This window comes from Stylophora pistillata, chromosome 9 (genome assembly GCF_964205215.1).
Source record: "Stylophora pistillata chromosome 9, jaStyPist1.2, whole genome shotgun sequence".
Lineage (NCBI taxonomy): Eukaryota > Metazoa > Cnidaria > Anthozoa > Scleractinia > Pocilloporidae > Stylophora > Stylophora pistillata.
In genome coordinates this window covers 11263390-11285638 of record NC_142527.1, presented here as the reverse complement: position 1 = coordinate 11285638, position 22249 = coordinate 11263390, and the positions used below count along the sequence as shown (strand labels likewise).

At 36.8% G+C, this 22249-nt stretch overlaps 1 protein-coding gene across 2 annotated transcripts in view; it reads right to left on the bottom strand.

Annotated features, from left to right (window-relative positions):
* LOC111328109 (dual 3',5'-cyclic-AMP and -GMP phosphodiesterase 11) overlaps positions 1–19119 on the bottom strand; it is a 30560-nt gene extending 11441 nt beyond the window's left edge. For both annotated transcript variants that reach the window (XM_088733907.1, XM_022932483.2), the window contains exons 1-13: positions 18365–19119; positions 10978–11070; positions 10479–10550; positions 8235–8324; positions 6909–7046; positions 6322–6404; positions 4573–4639; positions 4429–4476; positions 4028–4103; positions 3498–3565; positions 3028–3120; positions 2325–2375; positions 1046–1192 (exon numbers count right to left, since the gene is read on the bottom strand). In XM_088733907.1, the coding sequence (XP_088590033.1) occupies positions 1046–1192; positions 2325–2375; positions 3028–3120; positions 3498–3565; positions 4028–4103; positions 4429–4476; positions 4573–4639; positions 6322–6404; positions 6909–7046; positions 8235–8324; positions 10479–10550; positions 10978–11070; positions 18365–19060 (1722 nt within the window). In that variant the 5' untranslated portion in view covers positions 19061–19119. The remainder of the gene's footprint in view (positions 1–1045; positions 1193–2324; positions 2376–3027; positions 3121–3497; positions 3566–4027; positions 4104–4428; positions 4477–4572; positions 4640–6321; positions 6405–6908; positions 7047–8234; positions 8325–10478; positions 10551–10977; positions 11071–18364) is intronic.
* Positions 19120–22249: the final 3130 nt, after the last annotated feature.

Here is a 22249-nt window from a genome sequence, read left to right as displayed (position 1 = left end):
TTCAACCAATTCAAACTAATTCTCCCTGTCGGTAACATAAGATATGTAAAGAGAACCCGGTGTGGGGAATATGAAATCAATATTTATGTTTGGGTGCGTGTAGGGTTAATAGCCAACCAAAAAACACAGGTACACACATCACAAGGAACCAAGGAGAAGTCAAAGTGAACACACAAAATGCCTCCTGCAAAGTGGGAATATGCAACTGGCCAAGTGGCCAGTGGTTTAATTTTTTGTGTCATTGGTTGAAGGGGTAGCGCAACTTTTGTATGCCAATCAAAGAGTGAAGTACAGAAACAATAATTTTACTCTTTACCACCCTCACATCAGTATGTTTATTCTCCATACTGTTCTCTATACATTTCCTGAGGTGCTGAAAAGGAGAATTTGTTTAAAATATCAAGAGAGCCTTAAGTTGGTGATCATTTCCTCATTCTCATGTGTGATCTACTGGCAATATTGTGAGAAATTAGACGTTGGTTATTCAGAGGGGTCAAACTTTGACTAAATTACATTAGACACTCCCATTACTCTGTAAAAAAATAAAATCGCACAGTATATATTGAGCTAATCAGGGGCATAGCATGAGATTTTGAAGGTGTATACACAGTACAGAAATTGGGAGTGCCAAACGCACCCCAAACCAGGGGGGTCTGGGAGCATGCTCCCCCAGAAAATTTTGAAATTTAGGGTCTTGGAAATGCCATTTCCAAATATTTCTGCAGAACTTTTTTATAAATAAATGTGATGAAAATGCAGTAATTAGTTGCTTATTTTACCCATCTCATGAGTTTTCAGTAACCTATACCAAAAAACAGGGTTAAAAAAGGTGCCAGTATAATTCAAAATTTAAAAATTGGTCTTATTTCATGGTAACTGTGACATATGCTATAAGGGAATAAAAAATTTTTTTTTCCAGATTTCAGCTGCACACACAGGCATATGTGCATCTATAGACGCTATGCCCCTGCTAATTAAACAAAATAATTTGTAAGCTTAATTAATTAAAAGCATATAAAAAAGAAAGTGCAGTACACTGCTCTACCTGGTACTCCACATTGAAATGCTCGTGTAACTTCAAGTCCATCACCATTGCAAGTGTACCCAAAAGGGTATCTTGATCACTGACCAACTCGTCATCAAAAGTAAACTCCAACAGTTTAAGGGTTTTGATTGATGGTATAGGAACAGACTGCAGAGAATAAGAATATATCTTATTAACCAAGCGCGAGGGCCGTACTGGGAGAATATTGGTCTGAGGTCTTGACAGTACGGACCTTGCTGCGCTCGGTCCGTACAAAAAAGACTGAGGGCCAATATTCTTCCGGTACGGTCCCGAGCAAGCTTGGTTAATAAGAAATTTATTATAGGACTGAAGTTCAAAGGGACACAAGTGCGGTATCATTCGGGACCATTCGGGACAGTGCCCGGTCCAATACTGAGAGAATATTTACCGGCAATGTAGCATTTTGATTGGTTGATTTTAGTTATTGGCCCTCTGACTGCCCGAGTCGTGTAATAAAATGGTAAAAAGGAACAATAAGCTTACAAGCGTGGAGGCCTCATGGTTGGTGCACTCGACTCCGGATTGAGTGGTCCGGGTTCGAGCCCCGGCCGGGACATTGTGTTGTGTTCTTAGGTAAGACACTTCACTCTCACAATGCCTCTCTTCACCCAGGTGTATAAATGGGTACCGACAATTTAATGCTGGGGGTAACCCTGCGATGGACTGGCATCCCATCCAGGGGGGAGTAGAAATACCCCTAGTCACTTCATGCTACAGAAACCGGAGTTAAGCACCGGCCTAAAGGGCCACTAGGCTCGTAAACAGACTTTACCTTACCCTTTTTAAGCTTACAAGCCAGAAAGTTCATTTTGTGACCAAATGATTAGTGCCTAGGCCCAGACGTTTGGAGGCCAATTAGCACTAACCTGAAATTAAATGTTAATTCAGGTTTCTTTTAATTATTCCTATGATCAAAAGCCTTTTTGGGATTATTTTCTCTCCTCTTTACAGAGCATCCAATCATCAAATTGCAATTTTCTTTAAAAGCTTTCAGATCTGAAATCAGATTTCACTCTCTCCAAGGGTTATCTTAAACCAACTTTTGACAACCTGGCTCTGGTCATTGTGTTGTGTTCCTGGAAAAAATATTTCACTCTTGCACTGCCTCTCTACACCCAGGAATTTAAATGAGGTCTGATGAATTGCCAGGGAGGTCTGGCCTTTCCACGCTTAGAAAGTGGTATTGAAAAATTCCTGGACTCTCTGGCTTTTCTGTGGAACCTAGATCATTAATAAGATGTAAAATAATGTTATATACCTTTAGTTTGTTAGCTTCCTCCAAAGGGGCAGCAGCATGGTAAGAAAGAACCTTGGACACAACATAACAACAGAAATTAGTGACTTAACCCCAAATCATAGAGCAAGACAAGAAGAGGGCACTTATTTTAATCACTGTTTTGCGTCTAGAGCAGGCTACAATTAAAATATTTAAGACATCCTTTGCACTTGCAGTGGTTTCAGTATATTCTCCATACTGTTCTCTATACATTTCCTTAGGTGCAGATAAGGAGAATTAGTTCAACAACCAAGAGCATATTTAATGGGTGATCATTTCCTTTATTTATGGTACCTAATTGTGCGATTCAGGGGTGGTATTTTAAGGAGAAATTAGATGTTAGTCACTCCTACGAGTCTAAGGAATAAGATGTGGTACAAATGGACAGCTTAAAATAGCAGGTAGTTGGTAGTTGTGAGGTCCTGGTAAGCCTTTTGCTGCCAGGAATGTCCAAGCTTTCGTGGGAAATTTTGAAGTTCTAGAATCTTGCAGCAGCAGCATCCTGTATTATAAGGTATTTGATTACCAATTTATGGTGCTTTGATGATCATAGAGGTTAATTTGATTGGAACAAATTTGAAGTGAATTTCATGTATGTTTAGAGTAAAGTGGCTGCTAGTAGATAGATGTACCTGCCACCCAGCTGCTACAGAAATCCATTTGCTTGTTAAAACACAATTCTTACCTCCAGTGCAACTTTCTGTTTTGCCATAGCCTTGTTGACATTCTCATACATAACAGTATTCTGGATTGCCATGCCACAAAATATTGCAAAAGCCTATAAAACCAATAGAGAATAACAAAATGCCGTTGTAAGAAAGAAGGGAATATTTTGGCATTTATAAGTAGAGGTGGGTATCGATAGAGCTCTGGCAATTTTGCATCCCTGTATAGGGAGGTAAAAAAAAAAAAACAAACTGATCCTCACAGATAGACTGTAAAAGAGAGAATTGAATCAAGAAAAGTCTGAATAAATTCTGGCTTCGAGAGAGTTCAAACCTTTGCATTCCAGATACTAGATGAGCGTCGCAACAAACTAAGCCATAAAGCCAGCAGCAACAGGTGTAGATCAATTAATTCACCTGCTCATCAACACAAGTTTCAAATCATATTTGCTATGAATGGATACACACATCGTCAGAAGATGTACAGTACCTCAAAGAGATTTTCATCATTTTTGTTGAAAGCTGTGCCATCAAGTTTGTTCAAGAGTTGAACAACACCTGAAAAAGAAGAGGAAAATGAACATTTATAAAGAAATATATTCTAGAGAGAATTACCATTCAACAGTTATTAGCAAAGAACAAAAGAGTGGGCCTGGCTTATAAAAACCCTCCTTTGTTAGCCAAATACCACAGAACCAACCAGATGGAAAGAATATTGATGACCAGACCATAATAGACCAATCAGTTAGCTAGGATCTTCATATTAAATGCAAGGAACAATTACTGTAAAATTGTTAAATCAATGAGTGATGCTAGGTTCATCAGTTTGGGATTTACATCTTTCAATGTGTTTAAATCAAAAGCAGACCATAAGATTAGAGACAGATCAATACAAAAAGTCATTTCAAGCTGCTGATAATCATGTTGCGGACCATTTCACAGGCCTCAAGAGGTGGTATCCAATTATTTTGTATCCATGGGATACAAAATAATTGGATGCACATTAATTTACTCACTTACCAATAATTTCTTCGCTGCTGTTCTTGATGGGCATACATAGAATTGTTTGGGTTACAAATCCTGAAGCTTGGTCAACCTGTGTAACAGAACAAAAAGGATTTATATGTGGGCTGTGCAGTAGAGTAAAGCCCGCTTAACTCCTACAAGTGATTGGCATGAAACTTCCCCCTATAATTTCCACACATTATCCAGCAAACAGGTAATGAGAGTACTCAAACTTATCAGGTAGAAATCATTATCCTGATCTAGTACCAATTCTCATAACTACTTTACACAGAAATGTATAGCAGCTAGAGGGGAGAATTAACAATCAGATCTTGGGAGTTAAAGAGGTAATAGACTGAATACCGCATGTACGGTAAACAAGAGCTGTAATTGAAAAAATAATATTGAATACATACAGCTGGATCAAATCTCTCATCTTGATATGCATTAGGAATATTCAACGTCTGAAAAAAATAATGGAAAAATCACAGATTATAATAACTTTAATTTACAGTGCATTTGCTCAAATCAAAGTCACCCAAATAAAAGAAATCTCATACCTCGCCAGTAGTTGCAACATGACCTGTAATTCCTATATTGATAGGAAATCGGACTTCGGTTTTGCTACTGAAAGGATGAACAAAAAAGCAACTATGATTCAAAGAACTAGATTGTTGAGCCCTGCTGTCCTTAACCCTTTTAACTCCCATGAGTGACCAAGAAAGAATTTCTCCTTACAAAATCAATACAAAATCAAGAAGACAAGTTCTGAGAATAAAGAAGAAAATGTCAATTAGAAGATTACTAGTTCATCCAATATAAAATTCTCTGAGCTGACATCATAAGAATTGTATAACAGACAGTTCTATGACCTAGGAATAGTTAAATGACTTACTAACCAGGAAGCAATCAGAGTGATTAGGGAACTTTTACTTTCAGAACTGACCAAGTTGGAAGTTTTATTCACTTGAATGTAGACTCCAAAGTTTTTAACATGAAGGCTTTAACTAACTACGTGTCATAAACAGCTCGGTAAGTGATTGTTGGGTGAAACATGTGTGGAGAACCTTTAACCCTTATAATTCACCCACCTTTGACTTTTACTCTACAAAGCATGTAACAGTGATTCTTTAAGTTACCTGATGCTGTGTTTAAACATATTCTCTTTTTTTAGAGAATTATTTAAGGTTACCTTGCACCTTCAGAGGTGTCTCTCATGCAAGCGATGTAGCGCATCCAGTTTAAACTGTAGATATCTAAACCCCTATATCAAATTAAAGCTTATTGGACTGGCTATCAGACTATACCAAAAATTTTGAAAAAAAATTAATTGTCGAATTTTTCACGACTTCTATATGTGAGCGCCTGAATCACCTTTTAAGAGCTAAAAGTCAAAGGGAATTTGTTCGATTGCTCTCAAATTTTGATAGTAGCTAGTTTTACATATAAACAACAAAAACATGTCTCCGAATTTTTTATTTCTAAATACTCTTATTTTCAAGAGCGATTTTTGTACGATCACTCCACATTTTTTTAAACCTATTTCAAAAATGTTCTGTAACTTTTCACTGAGATTAAATATGACAAATTGCAGACACATTTTTTTAGCGCTTTGGCCCCAGAAACAGAGGAACACATTAAATAAGCGAAAAACAAAATTCACTTTGACAAGCAACGTTCAAAAGGTGATTCGGGCGCTCGCATTTAGAAGTCGTGAAAAATTCGACAATTCATCTTTTTTCAAAATTTTTGGTATAGTCTGATAGCCAGTCCTATAAGCTTAAATTTGATATAGGGGTTTAGATATCTACAGTTTAAACCGGACGCGCTACATCGCTTGCACGCGAGACACCCCTGAAGGTGCAGAGTAGTTAATAAGAGATCTGGGGAGCTAAAGGGTGGAGCCACATTTAAATAATGGCTTCATACTGTCCAAGTGCTTTTGAAGTTCCAAATGAAAAGTCAATAAATTCATACGTAATCAAATCTCAAAGTAGATATCAAAGACATAATTTTATCATTCATTAATCTCACTTTTTACGTAACAAGTTGTCGACAACAAACATTTCATTTCTTAGTAAATAATTCATTTCACTGTTCGAGGTTCATCACTTGGAGCTTGTGTCTGGAAGCAAACAGTCTGGAAATATTTACAGCAGATTGAGTTTGCTGTTCCTAAAACTAAAAAAAAAAATTGATGTATGCAGACTTGGCACATGAAACACCCCAGATTCAATGAAACAATAATTAATAACTATTGATTAATTAATAATTCTAATAATTAATAATTCTATGAAAGCTGTATTTACCATGATCTGTGTTTCACCACAGTCTGATCATCTTCATTTAAGTAGTCTCTGGCTTCCAAATCAAAAGCTTGAGAAAATAGTGTCTTCAATGAAAAAGAAAAAAAAAACATGCCACATTGAATTTTTTTAAAACTGTTTTTATAGCAATACTGACAGTAACTTAACCCATGGCATTACTACCAAAATCAGCATTTTGTAACTTTGCCTTTATGTTATAAATCTTTATCAAATAAAAGCCAGTCAGGGGTTTCATTGAGGGCCGGGCACCAAGCAAATTGACCGGTCGTGAGGACGGTTTTACCAATGTGGTTTGACCATCTGGAGAAAAGTTTTTCTTATAAAGAAGTTCAGTTTCAAAAGTTTTGCCCACCTGTGAAAACCAGTTGCCCTACTGCTTAAAACATTAATGAAACCACTGCCAGTACACCACAAAATATATTTAACTTACTAACAAGGCACTTTACTAATCACCAAGCAAGATTTACTTGCAGTAAATGTATTAAATAACTTTTTTGCTTCGGGACACAGAATTAAAATTATAATTGCCGGTATATTTAGTGTCTCAAATGAACAAGTTCAACTCATACCTTTGATGTAGGATCCACCAAGAGAACTGAACATCTTTCACATTGAAGTAAAGTCTGTGTGATCATCATAATTTTCTGTACAATGTTGTGAAGTGTGCTCTGTTCTTCAAAAATTGTTCTAGCTAAATCCAGTAAAACCTGGAGGTGAAGAGCAAAAAAATTAAAACAAATTTTACTATTTCTAATAAGTTATGCAAGATGGGTAGCCATGTAGTAATTCCACTTGTTGTCTTGCCTTAACCCTTTCATTCACTGGAGCTGATTGTTAAATTCTCCCATCTAGCTGCTACATATTTCCTTGTAAGTTAGTTACAAGAATTTGGTGTTAGATCAAGATAACAGCTTATACCTGACAACTTGGAGTATTCTCATTACCTCTCTGCTGGATAAATATATCTTATTAACCAAGCGCGAGGGCCGTACTGGGAGAATATTGGCCCGAAGTCTTGACAGTACGGACCTTGCTGCGCTCGGTCTGTACAAAAAAGACTGAGGGCCGATATTCTTCCAGTACAGTCCCGAGCAAGCTTGGTTAATAAGAGATTTATTATACAACTGAAGTTCAAAGGGACACAAGTGCGGTATCATTCGGGACCATTCGGGACAGCGCCCGGTCCAATACTTAGAGAATATTGGACCGGCAATAGAGCATTTTGATTGGTTGATTTTAGTTATTGGCCCTCTGACTGCCCAAGTCGTGTAATAATGTATGGATATTATAGGGAGAAGTTACATGTTCATCACTTCTGGGAGTTAACCATTATACCCCTCTGGGTAACTAGCATATAATTTCTCACTGAGGTATCACTGCTGAATCAAATATTAGGCTCATGAGAATTAAAGATTGAAGTGATCTGTAACTTGAAAAGCTCTTGATCTGTAGCTAAACTCTCCTTATCTAAGCCCTAGGAAATTTATACAGAACAGTATGGACACTCCAAACAATATCACTGCCTGATCAAATGTACATATCATGAGAAGAAATGAAATGATCACCAAAGACGAAATGTCCTGATGTTTGAGCAAATTCTCTTAATCAGCAAAATAATTAAGAAACATAAGGAGAACAGTTATGAGAATATACATGTTGATATCTGGGCTTTGAGGGTTAATTAAGAAATTAGTAAGACAAATACATCTCTCGAACTTAATTAGCAACAAATGTGGATCTGACTGTTTTCTCTGCAGCTGGTAGAGACAAGGAATATTTTGAATAGAATGGTATCGGTATATTTTTATTTTAATGTCTTTCTTAATAGTATAGTATTCAATTGGTATTTTTGCATAAGTATCTTAGAATTTATATATTTATATATCATAATCTACCTGGTTTCTTCTAATTTCAAGTTGTGCTCTCTCATAGAGTTCTGCATTTGTAATTCCAATTCCACAGAAGACCAAGTATTTGCTAAATATCTGCAAAACAAAGAGGTCTGTAACTATCTAGAAATAAATAATAAATTAAAATAAAATTATTCATGAGGACATTATTTCAATTCAGGAAAATCATGTCAATCTCTCCACAGGTAAATAATAATAGTAAAGAATAAAAAAGATGGTAAGTCTTGAGCTCGGTAAAGAAATATAGAAAGATGGTAAGTCTTGAGCTCGGTAAAGAAATATAGAAAGATGATAAGTCTTGAGCCTGGTAAATAAATATAGAAAGATGGTAAGTCTTGAGCTCGGTAAAGAAATATAGAAAGATGGTAAGTCTTGAGCTCGGTAAAGAAATATAGAAAGATGGTAAGTCTTGAGCTTGGTAAAGAAATATAGAAAGATGGTAAGTCTTGAGCTCGGTAAAGAAATATAGTCTTGAGCTCGGTAAAGAAATATAGTCTTGAGCTCGGTAAAGAAATATAGAAAAATGGTAAGTCTTGAGCCTGGTAAATAAATATAGAAAGATGGTAAGTCTTGAGCTCGGTAAAGAAATATAGAAAGATGGCAAGTCTTGAGCTCGGTAAAGAAATATAGAAAGATGGCAAGTCTTGAGCTTGGTAAAGAAATATAGAAAGATGGTAAGTCTTGAGCTCGGTAAAGAAATATAGTCTTGAGCTCGGTAAAGAAATATAGAAAGATGGTAAGTCTTGAACTTGGTAAAGAAATATAGAAAGATGGTAAGTCTTGAGCTCGGTAAAGAAATATAGAAAGATGGTAAGTCTTGAGCTCGGTGAAGAAATATAGAAAGATGGTAAGTCTTGAGCTTGGTAAAGAAATATAGAAAGATGGCAAGTCTTGGGCTTGGTAAAGAAATATAGAAAGATGGTAAGTCTTGAGCTCGGTAAAGAAATATAGAAAGATGGTAAGTCTTGAGCTTGGTAAAGAAATATAGAAAGATGGTAAGTCTTGAGCTCGGTAAAGAAATATAGTCTTGAGCTCGGTAAAGAAATATAGAAAGATGGTAAGTCTTGAGCTCGGTAAAGAAATATAGAAAGATGGTAAGTCTTGAGCTCGGTAAAGAAATATAGAAAGATGGTAAGTCTTGAGCTTGGTAAAGAAATATAGAAAGATGGTAAGTCTTGAGCTCGGTAAAGAAATATAGTCTTGAGCTCGGTAAAGAAATATAGAAAGATGGTAAGTCTTGAGCTCGGTAAAGAAATATAGAAAGATGGTAAGTCTTGAGCTCGGTAAAGAAATATAGAAAGATGGTAAGTCTTGAGCTTGGTAAAGAAATATAGAAAGATGGTAAGTCTTGAGCTCGGTAAAGAAATATAGTCTTGAGCTCGGTAAAGAAATATAGAAAGATGGTAAGTCTTGAGCTCGGTAAAGAAATATAGAAAGATGGTAAGTCTTGAGCTCGGTAAAGAAATGTAGAAAGATGGTAAGTCTTGGGCTTGGTAAAGAAATATAGAAAGATGGTAAGTCTTGAGCTTGGTAAAGAAATATAGAAAGATGTTTTTTAGTCCGGTCATAAGCATGGGACAAAAATAAAATTCTGAGTCCCCATGAGGAATTGAACCTTAGACCTTCAGACCTGGCAGTATGCACGACACATGTCAAATATGAACTTCATAATGGGCCTTGTTCACCCTAGAGTCTGTGTGGCTCAGTGGTAGAGCATCGGAGCGCTGAATCCGAAGGTCTGAGTGTCGTGTCCTCCTAATTCATAAATTGGAGGGTTACTCTCCTTGAGGTTTGCATGAATGAAGTTAACACACTAGTCGACCATGCGCTCTTTTCAATTATTCTCCTATACTTGATGTAAACCTATCTACACGAAACTTATCTGCGCTCAGAATTTTTTCTTTGTCTCATACTCATGACTAGATGAAAAATATCTTTCTATATAATTTCCAATGATGTATGCCGTACAAGAGCTGATGGGTAATTTACAGAGTGGCTGAATTTTAACTGTAAACCCATGTAAACTGAATAGAATATCAATCTTTTTTGTTAAACAGCCAAGCCCAAAATTCATCATCTTTCTTTTTCTTTTTCCTTAGGGCTAGCATTTAACAAGACATGCTAAGTAACCAATACTAATCAAATGGTCCTCATCGGGCGGAAGTAAAGTTATAAATTTAACCTCTTCCAGACTTCACCCAAAAAGAGTAGGTAAAATCATCTTTTTACCTTTTCATCTTCCCTGGTGAAAGTGTGATCTAAGAATCCTCTTTTATTTATAACTTGAGCAACACCAATAATCTATGAGGGTAAAGAAAGTAAAGGGCAAACAGCTATAGAATACATTGCCAAAAGCAAATTTAGCAGTAGCAATTAGCAAAGGTGGCTTTTCTCCTCCACCATTTCTATGCATAATAAAAATATTGACCATTGGTTTGTGCATAAGAGGGAAAACTTCAGAATTGAATGAAGCATCTTCACTGCAAGGACAAGGAACCAACACCAAATGTAATCCACATATGATGGTTGGAAACCCGAAACCATAGCACAGGTGGTGGGAAGCAGTCGCACTCACCAGAGCATCATCCCTTGATTTAAAGGGGCACTGCTTCTTAAATTAATTTGAAAAGGACACCATGATCCTACAGGCATTGGATTGAACTCAAAATTGAGGAAATCCTCCTTTCAATCTCCCAATAGGGTTCAGTCTTCCTCTGCCATGACATACCTCTCCATGGTAGTGATCTCTGATTGGCATACAAAGAATACTTCTTGTGTGGTAACCAGTTTTTTTGTCAATTTCCTGGTTAAATCTTGAATCCTGTTGAGAAAATAACACTAAATCAATAAAAACTCCCTTGTAACAAGAATCACAGTGGAACCTCTATTGGAGGGACACCCTCCAAACTAGAAAAGGTATGTGTCCCCTTTACAAGGTTTGCAGATAAAAGATTCAAAAGTTGCAGGGAAATATTTTTAATTGGAACCTATGTTTATCTCTTTGAATGGAGGTGACTGGGATACAAACTACCGTACTGCATTTTGATTGACTGGGAAAGGGTTTAATCCACAGGTATTTCTTCAGATCCATGCACATTTCTTCCTAATTATCTTGCCAGGTAAATGTGAATTTTCATTACCAAATGTGTCTGAGTCAGGGATTTAATTAAAAGCCCACATTTGCAAACCCACCATTTCATTCATTAGATATGTACACAACACACAGAAAACAAGTTTATGCTGCAAGTGTGTCTTGGTTTGCAACACAGTTAAGGGATCACTGGCTAGACACTGACAATAATGGACACTCTTCTAATTATATTTATTTAACTATTTTATCATTTCATCTATGATTCTCTCTTTCCCTCTTTCTTAATCAAATTAAGTGACTGCATGCTTTAACACATCAAAGCAACTATATATCTAGCACTCTTTTTTTGCACCAAGCCATGTAAAAGAATGAAAGAGAAGCAAAACTTATTCTTTTAAAATGCAAAAAAAAAAAAAAAAAAAATTAAATTAAATGAAGAGAAGAATAAGTTCATTAGTGAGGTAGACATAGACATAACTTTGGCTGTAACCCAGAACACCAGTTATGGCTCAGCGCACTCGTTGTCACAGGTGATGATGTTGATTGCATGTTGTCACCAATGGCCGTTAAGTTGCTACCTTAAAACTTAGTGACTGCCCTGTCAATCAAAGATTATTTTTGGCACAAAATTTCTCTTCAAGTGAAGCATATTCAAAGAAATCCCCATAGAAAGCCTTGAAGAGTTTTGAATGCAAACTGACTGTTGTCCAGCTGTTACAGTATTTATTTCGCTCAGCTTGAAATTCATGGAAAAGTGCCAGGCCTTAGATTTCCCTTTCCTATTCTTCTTTCTGTGGAGTATAATAGTAAACAATTTCTGGCCAAATAGATTCCCCAGCTTCCTTTCTCCTTGGACTAGAGAAAAGTTTGGATATACAGAAGAGCCAAAATGTTTTCTTTGCATTCTTTCAGGTTTTGTCATTTCCCCCATATCCAAAATAAAAACAGAAATGATATTTTTTTTTTCACTCCTTTGGCTATTTTGGCACAATACAGTATGTAGATGTATTTTTAATAGTTGCTTTTTGTGCAACACACACACACACACACACACACACACAAAAAGAAATAAATTGATAACCAGCCCAAGACCACATAATGCATCCCATCTGCTGGTTTTAACAACAGAAATTAAAATTAACGGCTGTAATTAAGCATCCAGTGCAAATTACACCAAAATTGAAAACACAGCCTGCCTTCAGCTTGAATACATACCCTTGTAATAACATCATTGCAAAATTACAGTTACTGTCTACCATGAGCAGTTTCTGTTCATAGTTTTAATCCTGTGAAACTGTGAAGCATTTTTTTGCCTATAGCAAATTCAAAGAAGCTAATTAAAAATGTTTCAAGAATTGCATGTTATGTGGAAACAGACTGTCCCAGAATAATTACTGACCACACCACTATTAACGTCTGTTTGCTAGAATGTGAAATTATTAACTGTTTAACTCCCATGAGTGACCAAGACAGAATTTCTCCTTACATGATTAACACAATATCAAGCTGACAAGTGATGAGAAGAGAGAAAAATATCAACTAGGGGATTATAAGTTGATCCACTACCAAATCCTCTTAACCAACATCATAAGAATTGTATGGCAGAACGTAAGGGGAATTACAAATAAGATCTCGGGAGTGAAGTTATTAAGCAGCTGGACCATAAAGAAGCTCCAGGTGTTTATGAGTAGAGAGTGAAGAATTCTCATTGACAAGCTGCCCTGCAGAATTCTCTGGCAAAATTTTTAATAGCCACATTAAACTATCTTTATTCAAACATGGAAGATATTTTCTCGTTACTTTTCTCTTTATTACTGCTACGCACCACATTTGTCAATGAAAACCCTAATATCATGGATCAGAGGGTAAAATTTTCCTCACAGTCCCCGAAAAATCATAGATGTGAGCTTTATGGGGATAGAGTAACTCAACCATTACATTCCCAGGTAGAATAAGCCATCCAAAACAGAAAGTGCCTTTAAATACCTTAAAAATGATTTACATGTATGCACAAATGTGTATATTTTTCATTATACATGAAAGTTATGAAGAATTCTGTTACCAAGACAATATTTGATACTAGAAAATATGGTTCAGCTGGGTTTAAAAATAGCAACAATACACTGACTGAAGTCCAAACTCAGAGATGCTCCCTAAGTTAACATTTATTTACCTTTGATAAATGACATTTTTCCTGAGTTTGAGTCATTAAGGGTAAAATCAAAGTGACATAGTGAAAAAGTTCCCTACTGGGAACACAGACAAGAACAGTGTTCTCCATTATTTAAGTACAACAAGTAAAATAATTTCTAAATCTGCAGTGCAATCCTTGAACCTGTTTACTTTTCAAGAATTCCAAGTGATTTCAGTCAGTGCGGAGAGGTGCAAAAATGTGAGTGGCAAGAGTGAACATGTGACCATGCTTTTCCTGCCAGCTCTTTCTTTCATGTTTGTTGGTGCCCCCTTGCCATTTCTATGTGAAAGTAAACAGTTTTGCGTTTGCCATGTACATAGATTTTCCGCACTTTTTCTCCCTCAAAGTAGAAGTCAATAGCCAGACAAGGGCACCAACACTATTCCTTGTAAGTCATGCAAGGCTGCCTTCAAATGTGAGCTCAAGTAGAAGCTAAAGCAGGAAGGTTCATGATATTTACGTGAAACCTGAAAGGGCAAGCTGACTATTGCCGTTTCACATAAACACAGTAACAAGTAATAAGAGGTACGCATAGTACTACAGGGGGTAAATTGTAAAGGTTACTGCATGAAAAGGGGAATACTGTTGGTATCAATAAATTTAACAGTAAGGGTACACAAACCATGCACCAAAAGCTGAAGCCAATAGTTAAAACACAGGGCCACAATAACAGACTTTTTGTGATTAAAAGATATACTTTGGATATATCAACAAAGTTGAAATGGTAAATTGGCCACCGTAATGATTATAAAAGCTGATGTTTCAAGCGTTAGCCCTTCGTCGGAGTGAATAGAGGAATTGTGGTTTGTGTGTGCTTTTAAAGGCAGAAAATGGAGCTAAGTTATTGGTGGGAACATGGCAACGAGAAAAACATGAATAAATTAGTGGAATGAAAAGCAATTGTTGATCCCAGTGGGATTTAGACTGCCAGTTTGAAAGATAAGCTTTTGTTTAAGAGTTTTACGGCTTTCCGTGCTACCTAAATGTAAGGAAAGACCACAGAAGATATACTGTCTAGCAAAGGTAAACCTTAAGCAATAAACTGATAAAACTCCACCTCTATGGACACAGCCTGAGTTTAATATATCAATTGTTCACACAAAACAAAAATCAACTTTTAACCAAGGTAAAATGTAATGAATTAACTGACGAAATTCCACCCCTGTGGACATAACCTCAGTTTAAGATATCAATCATCCATACAGAACAAAAATTAACCATTGCCCCAAAGGCAAAATGCAGTTCTACGCAGATCCCAAAACTCAGAGTCTCTACTAGTGAATAGATCATCATTTAAAAGCCACTTAGTCTAGCCATCAGCATATTTGAAAATTACATCCATTCAGTATCTATGAAGGAGCTTTACATTATGAGAAATTGAATTTGAAACACAAAAACAAAAAATTGAAAACAAAATTCCTATAATTTAAAGCTCTAAATGGGCCCAGCTTATATATTGTGATATTCTTCTTGCATTATTTTGAAATTAGTCTCAGAAAAAAAAAATTCAAAATTTGTTGTAATGGTTAATCACATCATAGAATTAAAAAAAAATACAACCCTTCCAAAGACTCCACAATTCTTGTAGCCAAAAAAAAAAAAATTCAAAGAAATACATCAAAAGCTACAAGATTTGCAAAAGATTTGCACTGAATCAGGATTATCAAAAAGATTTTGAGTAACTGGTTTGCGAAACAAAGTAGGCAACACAACCTCATGCTTCAATGTTGAAAATTTAACCACAAGCATTCCAAATCGTTAGCATGTTTTTCAGAGTAGACGGTGAAAATTGTGCCAAATTGTGCCAGCTGCCGGCTTATTTTCACAACCCTACGGAATGGAAATATTAACAATGAAAGATTAAGGTGTGGAAAAACATAGGATGGTTCATGTGCATGCAGGTTGTGTAATTCACTTACATAGTATCAGAGAATATATAGGCTGCTGAAGATCATAAAAACACACAAACTAACTGATCATAATGACATGGGAAATAAAAGGGTAGGTAAGTCACTGATAAAGAAGATCTATGCTCTGATAACATCCAGGCATTACACTCCTACACAATGGAATAGTAGTTAGTACATTTCTGTACAAAGTAAATCAGAGAATAACTAAATTTAAGTTCTCTTATAAAAACAGCATGGCTCTTGAGTTTATGACTGAATGGTGTAGGAAGGAAAACTATGAAACTTGAAGAAAAATTCTTGCAGGAAGGACAAAAAGCAACAAAAATCACAAACAACACTTGGTCTGAGATTTGAATCTGGGTCTTCCTGAAATTACGAGAGTGCACACAGTGTTGCATTATTCCACCCATTTATAAAGTGGGATAAGTTTGTCATATTATATTCTAAGGCTCAAAGAAAGTCAGAAAAAAGTATCGCAGCTATCTTATCCAAGTGTACAATATGCCTCCTGATAATTAATTTTAAAACCTGACAGAAATGTCAAAAATAGCTTTACATGGATTAACATCTCAGCCAAAGGAAGTAGCCTTTCCCACAACCACTTCACACCATGTAAACTAGTTCTCCTACAAGCCAAGGTAACAAGGCAAAACAAACAACCTCCATTTTACTATAATTCTAGACATAACTATGACCATTCTGTCAAAAGTCAGACATAGTCCAAAGGACTCACGTACGATAAAAATCTAGAAGCACCCTCTAAAAACCAGCTGGTACATGGCCCATTAGCAGAGCCCTTAGTGGGAAAACAGAATTTGAATATCATTAATCCCATGGGTGTTTTTGCCTTTTCAAAGTGAAAAGGAAGATAAATAATGCTCCTGAATATAATTTCTAATAACATTGATACATCTGACCTGTCAATAAAGCAAAGATGACAAGGCTATAAAGTGTCGTACATATCTGATGCAAGGCTATAATTTTCAGGAGAGTATTGCAATCTGTATAAGAAAGAGATTTGGATAGCAGTCTGGTCGCTTTAGCTGTACTGAAAAAAGCCCTGAAGCATTTTTTTGTTTACCTAAACCATTCAACTTGGGAATAAATCTTTGAATGTAAATGAAAACTTGTGCATACTGACAAATTCTCAATTCATTTAGATATTACCTTCTAATTTAAATTTAACATCTGCACTACGTCGAGTGGAATAGAAGCTTAGTGGATCAAAATCGACTCGATGAAAGGAAAATGCTCGTCGCTTTCTTTCAAAAGAACTTATGAATAAGAGAATCGCGCCTCTATGTCCGGTCGGTGATAAATTTCAGTTTAATTAAGCAGAGAGCCTTTCAACCACAAGATAGAGCTGTTTACATAAATTCTTATTTTTTGCTGCCTGTCTTTTGTTATGAAATAATATTACGTACATACAATGGTAGAATAGATAACCGACCCTTTTACAATGAAGACACCTATTACTTCCTCCAGAATAAATGGCTTTCATGCGAATTCAGCCTTGGTTAAATATTTTTAGGTAAACGAAAAGCGAGATCGGTGTAGAATGCTCAAGGAACATTAAACGAAGTAATTAATATCTCATTCGGGCGAAAAATGTAAAGAGGTTACTACAAGACAGGATTATAAGAAATCATTTAATCAGTTCGCGACGGCTCGCGTGACATAATATTCTGTTTTTATAATCTCAAATATGTTTCATCCTTTTTAAACTAACTGTCGTCTGAAATAAGAAATAGCTATTCTTTCAGTTTGAGTGGCTAACACCGCTTCACTAAAAAGAACAAAAAGAAAACATGACACCGAATACACAGAACAAGAATTAATTCTGAAGAGCGCGGACGACACCCGTAAAGCAAACTATAGCTTCATTTTGTTATTTCACTGTAAGTCAGTAACGCTTGCGATCAGAGCCACACGACAAAATTAACTTTTGAAAAGACTGCCACTTGCCAACACAAAAAATAAACAGTTACAAAAGAAAGAGAGAATACAAAATCCACTTTATTGAATTTTTAAAGCGATAGAAATGTGTCTTACGCATGCAAGCATGGTCATTTTCCGAACGCCTGAATATTCAGCGATGCTCAGTTAACCGAAAAGCGATTACGAATAACTCTATTACTTCTTTAGAAAGCGCTCTAACCGCATAAGCTTTTGGTTGAAATCTGATGGTACACACAGCGCCAATCGCACCGTATGTAAACAAACTAGCAGTAAACATGTCCGCGAGCAGGGACAGCAATTATGACTACTATGTTTTGACGATCACCTTTCTATTTCCCCTGAAAGTCACGGTAGTTTTGTTGTTATTGATGACTGAAACCAAGTTAACAAGTCTAAACCTGGCAGACATTTTAAGCGTTTGACTGCGATCTCCTAACTACAGTAACTTGAAGACAGAAACATTCGAGTTCGCTCGAACGACTACTAAAAATAGTTCTCGACTTGACAGAGTGTTCACGACATATGTACCTACGAGGTTCGTTTCCAGGGAGTCGTCCGCGAATATGACGGCTCTAGGAAATTAAACGAATTTTTCGCTTGAGCACTAAGAGTATCCACAAAGTTTGATACAACGTTTACTGTGTTAAATTCACCAAAGGGGGTATAAGCTCTCGAAACTATCACTGCACATAATCGATTAGCAGGAATTTCGGGCCACAAACCTGCAGGCGCCAAACAGTTTAGTTTATGAACTATAAAATGTTCCGTCCTCTTAAAAAGAGTTACGTTCACTACGCAAACTAACGAGAAATAGAGAAATAAGTAAGTTAGAGGTTACAAATCCAGATACGCGGTTGGAAAGTTTGTTAAAGGAAGACAACTAGGCAACCGGCATTCAAGATGAAAAGCACATCGCACGCGTAAAAATTTGAACGATGGCGAAAAAAATAAAACCACTCACCTCATATGCGTTGGCAATGTTCACAACTTCTCCTGTATCTGCCGTGTATCCTACGATTCCTGTGCCGAGGGGAATCCTAATTTCCTCCAATCCTTGCATGTCCTCAAGTTTTGACTCCGCATTCACATCGAACACTTTAGAGACCAGATAGCGAGGCCCATCTTTCGGGCCTTGAAGAAGAAAAAGCGAGCAGCGATCTCCATTGACAAGAATACTAACATTTTGTAGGATTTTATGACAGAGACATTTTACATCCAAATCGCTAGCGATATCTTTGACGAGTTCCATTAGGAGCTCTGTCTCGTCCAGTTGTAGTAGTTCGACGCGCGACTTGCGATTGCGATGAGGCGAACGCGCTCTCGATGGCTCGCTCGGTGATAAAAATGTTGCTTGCCCATCGACGACATTCACTAAGGGTTTTAAGATCCCTCGGCCTTCAAATTCCGAAGCAGAGATTTTCCTTACAGGAGTAGAAGATCCTGACGGAGGCGGTGTTCCACTAGGGGTAGGTGTTCGAAGCGAGCGTGACTGAAGCCAAGAATCGATCAGAGTCCTGCTTGCTTTACGCGTAAAATAAGAGTGAACGAATTCTGGATGATCGTCGAGCCAACTTTCAATATTTTGTTCAATGTTATTTCCTTCGAGTTTGATACCCACAGGTTCCGTTTTTTCATTTTTAGTGCAGCAATTCGCCATGACCACGGTCCCTTGTTATACATCCGAAAAATACTCGATGGAGTTGATCCCTCTATCAGTGCAGAACTGACAACCAGTTGTTTAAGTTGATTGACAGTTAATTGGAAGCGCTCTTATGTGATTGGCTAAGACGCTAGCATGGCTCTCATCCAGCGCCTTTGGATTTTGTTACTTGAAAATCGCCAATATTATACTACACCTTAGCTTTTGTTGCGGGGACATCCTCTCGCTTATTGAAAAAGCTCTTGCAAAGTAATTATTAAGCCGAGGCTTAAGCGGCTTTTTGTTTGTTTTGTTCGTTTGTCTGTCTGTTTCTCGCGGGATTTAATTTGCCACTTAGCAGGTTCTCTACAATGTTCTTTTTCGAGAGTCTCTTCTAAGAAGAGGAGGATACAAACTTTCTTAATATCAGGGCAATAAACAAAAAAATAGCGATATAAAATTATTTCAAGCTTAGATATATCGGCTGCATGCATCGAGAGCAAATTTAAATAGAATCGATTATTAGCCTCGCCTTTTACAGGTAAAGGCAGGGCTTTTCTTATTGAAACAACTTATCGAGCTCGGGTGGTTAATTTACGAGGTAAACACTTAGAATTATCTATGCAGCGGCGTAACTTAAGGTAGTCAGTAAACTCCTTGGAAAATTTTTAAAGCATATATTGTTTTCACAAATTTCTTTAGCCAAACAGTTCAAATTATTATCACCTTTTTAAGAAATGATCTTAAGTTTTCCCTTTACATGGATCACCCCTAGAGCTTGAGGAGGAAAGCAGTGCATTCATCGTTCGCTTATCAGCTTGAAAAATAGTTGTGCAATAATTGTAATGAATAATACAAACACAGGTGTGATTTACGTCTGTAAATCACAGATATCTCACGTAACACGCTGTAGGGATCATACATGCACCACGTTTTTCAACATTTTTTTTTTTTTTGACAAGAAACACCGCTCAATCTTTCATAGGGCAGTTAGTAGCTCCCAAATGTTTCGCAACTCGGGTGGGTCATAAAATCGATGGCCCAGGCTACAAAATCCAATTGGTCATTAAAACCGATAGATGTCTCTAATACCTGCTTTACATTCATAATTTAGCTTAGTCTTTGTCGTTCACCGTCCTTAATTGACTCCATTAGTCAAATGACATTAATTGTTGGGTGCCATTAGATTTGATGCTCGGTCCTCTACGAAGAATACTCTGGGTTCTTGAAATATCTTCGGTGATATAAAGAGAATATTCTTCACAGAGCGCTTTTTTAATCATGTCTTATATCAATTACCCGCTCGCGTAGATGCAATTTATTTTAATTTCTAAATCCGTTACGTTGTTTACCAAAGCCCTGTGTCATCGAATATTTTCCCTAATTATGTACGGTTGCCATGTTTCACACTCCCCTGTTAAAAAATCACCCAGTGAGTACAGAGCTAGGGTACTGCATTTTATTTAGATAGATTTAAATCATTCAGAACGAAGAGGAGTTAATCTAACGAGAAAAATATTAGAAACAGAATTGCACCAATATTAATTAATGCAAGTAAGCGAAAAATCCATGTTGCGTGAGGCTTGATCAAACAATTCAGCGACGTCACGCGAGACTTGGCGCTGTTGAATGGCTTTGTACTTCAACGGTGCCAAATAATGAAGCATGTCAGAGATACCTCATCGACACGACCATGATACCTTCTTACATCGTTGTTTTCAATTAGATTGGTCTGGTTTAATCGTGTTGTCGCGCACATCAAACACGGTATGTTTCTGGAAATTTTCGCAGGCCTCTTGACTTAACGAGATATAGCAACAGTCTCTTGGACCTAAGATAGAAAGTACACGGCGTTGCATTTACCCCTCAGGTACAAGGCAGCGACTTTCCACCGCTCTATACTTATACGATTAACTTTGGTTTCCGGAAGAAGGCCCTTAATGCTTATAACACTTTATTATGCTACTGACGCAACTTAGACTAATGACTTGAAGATAAGAGCTTTCCCTTCTGTCGGCAAGTTCGCTTTGGTCAAGAAGGCCAATTAATCAATCCGCCGCGAAATCGTTATCACAACAAAAAATCTTGACCTTTTAGATGGTTCAGATTCCAGAACCATTCAAAAAAAAAAAAAAAATAGAAAGAAAGCTAGAGGTATATGTGAAAAATTAGATGAAAGAAATACTTTAACAGTCGTTCACTGTATATCAGATCACGAAATAAGGAAAAAAAATTTCGCTTTTTAAAGTAAAGGTTTTATTGGGGTAGTCAAATCTGATCTGAATATGATATTGACATATTGTCTATTTTTGTTCACAATCACAGTGCTTGAGGTGATAATTAATTCCTTGACAGCTTTAAAATAGTAGTGCTTTGGCGTAAATACGACACAAAACTACTGAAGAAAAACGATCGGGCCGAGTGGGGCATGGGTTATCAAACAAGGATGGTACCGGCTAACATTTCTCCACCTCTGCATTCTGAAACATTCAGTGGTAGTAACTATCTTCTTTTTTTTTTTTTTTCGAATTTGTAGCTTAAATTGTCTGCTTATCTCAAGAGAAAGTTCAAAATGTCAAGTGGTTTTAAATAGTTTGCATTTGCTTTTAGCAGGGGTTTTGCACGTTTAATGAGTTTTAGACATAATTGTCGCTTGAAGCGGTCACATGTGGAAGGCTAAACAAAACAAAATATTTCAAAGAGGACAAAGAGACAAGTAAAACTCAAAATAAAAATGAGAAAGCTACCTGAAGCGCGGCGGGAAAACGCGAATGACTAAGTTGCAATACCGTTTTTATTCTTACACTTAATTGCAATTGGTCGACAGCATGCCTGCGATTCTCTCTAAAGGAAAAGCCCGATCCGTCCCTTTCTTCTGATGCGAAAAACTGAACGAAACACCCGAAAACAAAGACCGAAGTACCTGTTTCCACACTAGTAGTCCAACACAAAGAATTGTATGGCTAAAAACCGTCATACCTCATCGTATTACTCTCTCATTCACTACTTGTCCTAAAACGTTTGTCACCTTGCTTGACTTTCACTCCCAGGATCTCATTTGTAATTCTCCTTAACGTCTGGCATACAATTCTTGATGTGTGTGGAGAATTTGGTATTGGATCACCTTATATTCCCCTGACTGATATTTTTCTTTATTCTCATCAATTATCTGCTTGATATTGTAAGGAGAAATTCTGTCTTGGTCAC